Raw genomic sequence first — 5,578 nt, 5'->3', positions numbered from 1 at the left:
TGGTGCCAGAATCCTCCACACGGCAACACTGGCTCCCCGTTCCCTCCTATCTGTACTTGTGCCCCAGAATGATTGTCCCAACTGCCCTCAGGAGGGGACTTTGAACCTACAGGAAAATGGGATCACAATCTTCAGCAGTGGCAGGCCAGCCTGGGGTCCTGGATCATTATAGCCACCAAGGAGCACGAGATCCTGGTCCACACTAGCTCAGACCACAGACCGATGGCCAGTGCCACATGACTTGTCATTTGGCCTGAGGTGGCCTTGTGGAGAGAACTTCTCCTGATCGGGGAGCTGCTGCATGCAAGGACCCTGGAGGAAGGGTGCTAGCACGGGCATAAGCCTCAGCCCCTGGCTGGCTCTGTGAGTTTGGCCTCAGGTTCCCCACTTGTACGATGGGGACACACCTCCGGTGTGGCTGTGGCAAGGATTCACTGGTGGCACTCAGCAACCAGCACCCACTGGAGACGCGACGGTGGGTGCATGGCTGGGGGCAGGAGCAAGTGCACAGGTACTGGAGTGGTCTGGGCTCCACCTCACCTCCTGTGTGTCTGGGAATTAAATGTACTCCACAATGACCTGGTAAACCAAGGCAGGGAGGAGAGCGACAGGGACAGAGCAGGCAGGGCCACAGTGCAGCCTGAGGGATCTGGGCAGTGCAGCCTCTACGCCCGGCCAGAGGGCCAATCCAGCATGGGCACCACCATTGGTTTCCACCCCATGAGGCTGCCATGCTCAGATGGGAGCACTAGGCTCGGAGAGTTACCTGCTTTCCCTTGCAGAGGCTGACAGGCCACAAACCCAGTACTCTGCTGACCTCTCCTAATGCCACCTCTATGGCCAGGAGGCTTGGTCTGGTGGGGAGGCAGAGGGCGCTAGGCTCTCTAGTGCCCAGATCGCTCAGATTCATGTCACCAAGTGACACTGGCTAGGGCTCCCAGGGGGAGCACCAAGCCCTTAGCCAGGATGGTGTAGTCACAGGGAAGGGTCCAGAGCCCGCCCTGGGCACAGGATCCTACAGATTGGTACCAACTTTGCCAGCCAGTCTCTTATCCACCTGGCCCTTGTACCTGCCGGGTGGGCTCAGAGAGGCCCAGGCCAGGCTGATCAGCTCCCAGCACTCCTCCATGTGCAGGGCACCTGCAGGGATGCTGGCCTGGCAGCTGGCTGAAGATTCCAGGATGCACCCAGGAGCTTATCTGTGAGGCCAGATAGATCCCCCACCGAGGAGAGGGACAGAAGGAATTCTGTGCAGGTGTGTTTGTGGAAGGGGCAGGGTCAGTGGTTTCTCTGGCCCTTGAGAGTGGGCTGGCTTTGTGGAGGGTGGGGGTACTAAGCAGGTGGGCTGGAAGGGAATCTCCTGGGCTTCCCCATTCCAAAGGAGGAAACAGGTGGGGTGCACCTGTGGGTAGGGGCAGGACTGTGACTGCGTCCCCTCCCTGGGTTGGTGCATAGAGGGCCACAAAGACGGGTTGGGGGCTTCAGAAGTTTGTTGAGCTTTGAGCCTCAGTTTTCTAACTGCAAAATGGAGCAATCCTACTCCCACAAAGGGTTGTTCTGCGGAGGGGGCTCCAGGATTTAGTGAGGCGAGGAAGCGAGTGCACCTGGCAGAGGTGCCCCCCCTCCCCGGGCCTCCGGACAAAGTCCTTACCAACGGCTGGACCCATCGGGGATCCCCACACCCGGGCAAGTCCCGGCCGCCACGCCCTCGGGCCAGCGCCCCCAGCCGGCTACCGCCGGCGCCGCCATGCCCGCGGCCGCCTGCAGGGGCCGCCGCCTCTTCAGAAATGCGCCGCCTTTGTCTGGGGCCGCGCGGCGCCGGTGCACGGGGCGGGCTGAACGCCTCCTGCGGCCCGGCCTGTGCGCCCCGGGACCGCGCGCTGCCCACGCTCCCTCCCCCTTCCCCCGCCCCGCACCCCCCAACGCACCACGCCCGGCCCGCGCCCAGGTGAGCGCCCCGCCCACCGCGAGGCCCCGCCCCGCCCCGCCCCGGCCCGGCCGGCGGGGGGACCGGGCGGATTCCTCGCGCGTCAAACCACATGATCCCATAAAACATTCATCCGCTCCCGGCCCGCGCCGCGAGCGCCCCGCCAGTCCGCGCCGCCGCCGCCGCCCTCGCCCTCCGCGCCCGCGGCCCCGCCAGCCCAGCCGACCCGGGGAGCGGAGCGCGCCCAGCCTCGTACCGCGGCCGGGCCGGGGCCGGGCCGGAGCGGCGGCGCCTGGATGCGGACCCGGCCGCGGGGAGACGGGCGCCGGCCCCGAAGCGACTTTCGGTCCCCGTCGCGCCCCGCCCGACCCCTAAGATGAAGAGAGCGTCTGCCGGAGGTGAGCGCCGTTCGGCACCCGAGCCGGGCAGGCGGGGTGGGGACGGTGGGGTCGGCCCCTCCTGGAGCCGCAGGGCCAGGCTGGGGCTGCCGAGGCAGGCAGAAGGGTCACCGGGCGGCCGTGAGGGCCACCGCAGTGCCGCGCCGGGCTGGGGCCGCGGGCGCCCCGGCCCCGGGAGGGCGGAGCCCGCGGCAGCAGGAAAAGTTGCCGCTTCCCGGGAAAGTTGGCCGTGGCGGCGGGGCCGGGGGCGGCGGGGCCGAGTGGCCCCGGACGCCGGGCCGGGGCCGGGGTGGGGTCTGCCGGCTGGAAGGGCGGGGTCCAGCCTCGGAGCGCCCCGGCCTCGAAGGAGTTAATGAGCAGGGTTGCAGAAACGTGGGTAACCAAGCAGGGGTGGGGGTATCGGGTCGCTTCCACCCTTGCCCCAGGTCTCCGCTCTGGACCTCTGGTTTCTCTGGGGTCAGGCCGCAGCGGGATGAATCGGGGGCGTTGGCGACAGTAGAGGGCGTGGGGGGCGGGGCTGGCCCAGAGCTGCCCCCTGGGAGGGGCGGCTGGCGAGGAGAAGAGGCAGCCTTAGCAGCCCCCACCCGCAGCCTGAGTGCCCCTGGGGGGCTCCGCTAAGAGGCTCCAGAAGTGGTGGGGCTCGCAGCATCCCCTCCCTGGCAGCCCTCATGGGACCCCTTCCGCTACCTGGTGCAAGGTCCTGAGAGAAGGGTCTGGGGCGGGGGTGACCTCCTGTGAGGGAAGTTGGGCATGCCCTGCCTGGAGGGTGCTCCCTTGGTGCCCACCCAGACTGCCCTGCTGATGTCCACCGTGCCGCAGGCGGCACACACGTTTCCTTGCACGTGCACGTGTCTACAAGGGCTGTACACTTGTACACCGCGTGTGCACATGCATGCCAGGCTGCCCCAGTATGCACGCACACACACGCTGTGGATGCACATCCATGTCCTCGCCCCCACCTGCACGCCCACGGCCACACATGCATGCACATAGCATGCCTGCTGTGGTCTCCACACTTGGCACATGCTGGGGCCCCTTAGTGGGACCTGCTGCCTTGCCTACATGCACATGTGTTGAGGGGGAGGCTCTGGGCAGCCAGAGCTCACAGATGGAGGGGCGAGAAACCGGCTGCAGGAGCATGGCCCCACCTCTGTCTGCCTCCCCGCCGTGTCCTGGGAGTCTCCCCTCCACAGCCCCTTGGGTCTTTGTGTGTGTGTGTGTGTGTGTGTGTGAGAGAGAGACTCAGTATACTTCTGCTCGTGTGTGTCTCTGCACGCGTGACCGTATGTGCTTGTGGTCATATCGGCATGTGTCTCTGCCTCCAGTGTGGGTGCCCCTGTATGCCCAGACAGGCTGTAAGCAGGTTTTACCCAAATCTTTAGCAGAGGCACAAAGGTTGTGTGCTGAGAAGCTAATTCAGTGCACCCAGCCTAAGGTGTGAGGCCAAAGGGCTCCCAGCCACTCTTTGCCGTCCCCCGTGCTAGAGCAATGGTGGCCGATGGGGGCTGGGACTCACCTGGGCAGGGAAGGCCCATTTCAAAGCTCGAGGTCAACACAGTGGCAAACAGGCCAGACCCTTCCTCCATGCTCTGTAGTCACTGCCACTGAGCCCAATGGGGAGCAGGTGTGTGCCCACCCTGAGGTTGACCCAGGGTGACCTCAGGAAGGCCCTGCCCTCGGGCCTCAGTCTCGCTGTGGTAGGAGCCTTATTGGTAAGGTGTTCTATGGTATGTCACCTGCCTCAGGTGTTGTGTGGGGCACTGAGGTAAGGGTGTTGGTGACCCACTCTCACTGTAGTGAGGGGGACCTTGGGCCGGGGCTTGGAGGAGGGGCCATACTGCCTGGTCCCCATCTGTGTCCTTGTCTATACAATGAAGACAAGTGGGTCATCCTTATAGAGTGTGCGGGGGTGCAACAGAGGGGTGGGCCGGAGGTTGGGCCCCGTGGCTGGGCAGGCTGAGGGGCTGGCCACTCCTCTTTTCTAAGCCAGACAAGGTGAGGGAGAAGCAAGCTCCACGGGACGGACTGAGCCAGGTGGTGGCCAGCACCCTACCACCTGGCAGAGGGCTGCTCATAAACCCTGGCTGCCGGGCGTGGGATAGCAGAACATCCTGGATTTGGGTCCTGGTGCAGCCACCCATCGGTGGTGTGACCTTGGGTATGACAGTTCACCTCTGTGTGCCTCAGCCTTCTTGCCCATGACACGGGCCAGTAATCAGGCCTCCCTTCTGGATTGTTGGGGGCACTTCCAGGCCAAGGTCCCCACGGGGTTCTGATGCCAGTGCTTTTGCCTTCAAAATACCCAAAACATCTCTCCCCAACACGCACCACCCTAGGCAGTGGTTCCCACAAATGGAAGTCCTCCTGGAACACTTACACTGCCAACTGGACCTCTTTTCTACTGATTTGCAAATGGGGAAACAAAGGCAATAGAGGTCACAGGGGAGTTGGAAAGGGGTGATGGGCAGTTGGGGGGCAGGAAGTGAGAGCACTGCAGAAGGTGGGAGGTGGCCAGCAACGTGCTTCCCAAGCTGCTGTGCCCCTCACCGGCAGGGAGCCTGTAGAACACTTGAGCCTCAGTTTCTCTACGTGAGGATTAACAGCCAGCTGTGTGTCCTGCAGTTGGGGCTGACCTTCTCCCTGTGGTCGCAGATGGAAAGTAGCAAAGAGGGCCCAGTGGGTCTCAGGAAGCAAGAGGGCTTGTAGGGGTGTGTGTAGACGACCCCCCACCACAGGATGTGCGGGGGCTCTGGAAGGCAGAAGAGGAAGTCTTGCTGTCTGAGGAACCCGAGGGCTGGCCCGAGACCCATGTTTGTTTGCTGTTACCCATTCTGAGTGACAGACCATGAGGGGCTGGCCGTGTGCGGCCCTGGTTCCCCCGTGCTCTCTGGACTCCAAGCTCCCCCTCCCTCTGCTGCTCCCAGGCCAGGGGACTCGTGCTCACCGTGCTCACCGTGGCCAATGCTGCTGCTGGGCTCCAGCCCCTCCTTGCTCCCTGCCCCGGGCCAGAATTCATGGCTTTGTGGCACGGATGCCCGTGGCAGCTGGTACAGCACCAGGAGGGTCCCGGCTGGTGGAGGCAGAAGGAACCCATCCCCCGGGGCTGCATTTCCTGATCTCCTGGGCCTGTGGCCAGAGAGTCTCCACAAGAGCCTCAGTCTGCAGCCTGAAGGGGGTTAGAACAGGAGCACCAGGAAGGAGTTCCACGGTGAATAAGTGAATTGCACTGAATGAGTGAATGGGTGTGTGAACG

The 5,578-nt window shown here is 64.0% G+C and overlaps 1 protein-coding gene across 1 annotated transcript in view; it reads left to right on the top strand.

The window, feature by feature from the left end:
- The first annotated feature begins 2,224 nt into the window (after positions 1-2,224).
- The window catches only part of RTN4R (reticulon 4 receptor), a 25,634-nt gene continuing 22,280 nt past the window's right edge, over positions 2,225-5,578 (top strand). Inside the window, exon 1 of the mRNA XM_034989080.1 lies at positions 2,225-2,325. Within this exon, the coding sequence (XP_034844971.1) occupies positions 2,304-2,325 (22 nt within the window). The 5' untranslated portion in view covers positions 2,225-2,303. The remainder of the gene's footprint in view (positions 2,326-5,578) is intronic.

Source organism: Mirounga leonina, unplaced genomic scaffold (assembly GCF_011800145.1).
Source record: "Mirounga leonina isolate KUSES-001 unplaced genomic scaffold, KU_Mleo_1.0 Mir_481, whole genome shotgun sequence".
Taxonomy (NCBI): domain Eukaryota; kingdom Metazoa; phylum Chordata; class Mammalia; order Carnivora; family Phocidae; genus Mirounga; species Mirounga leonina.
This window is presented reverse-complemented; position numbering and strand designations above follow the sequence as displayed.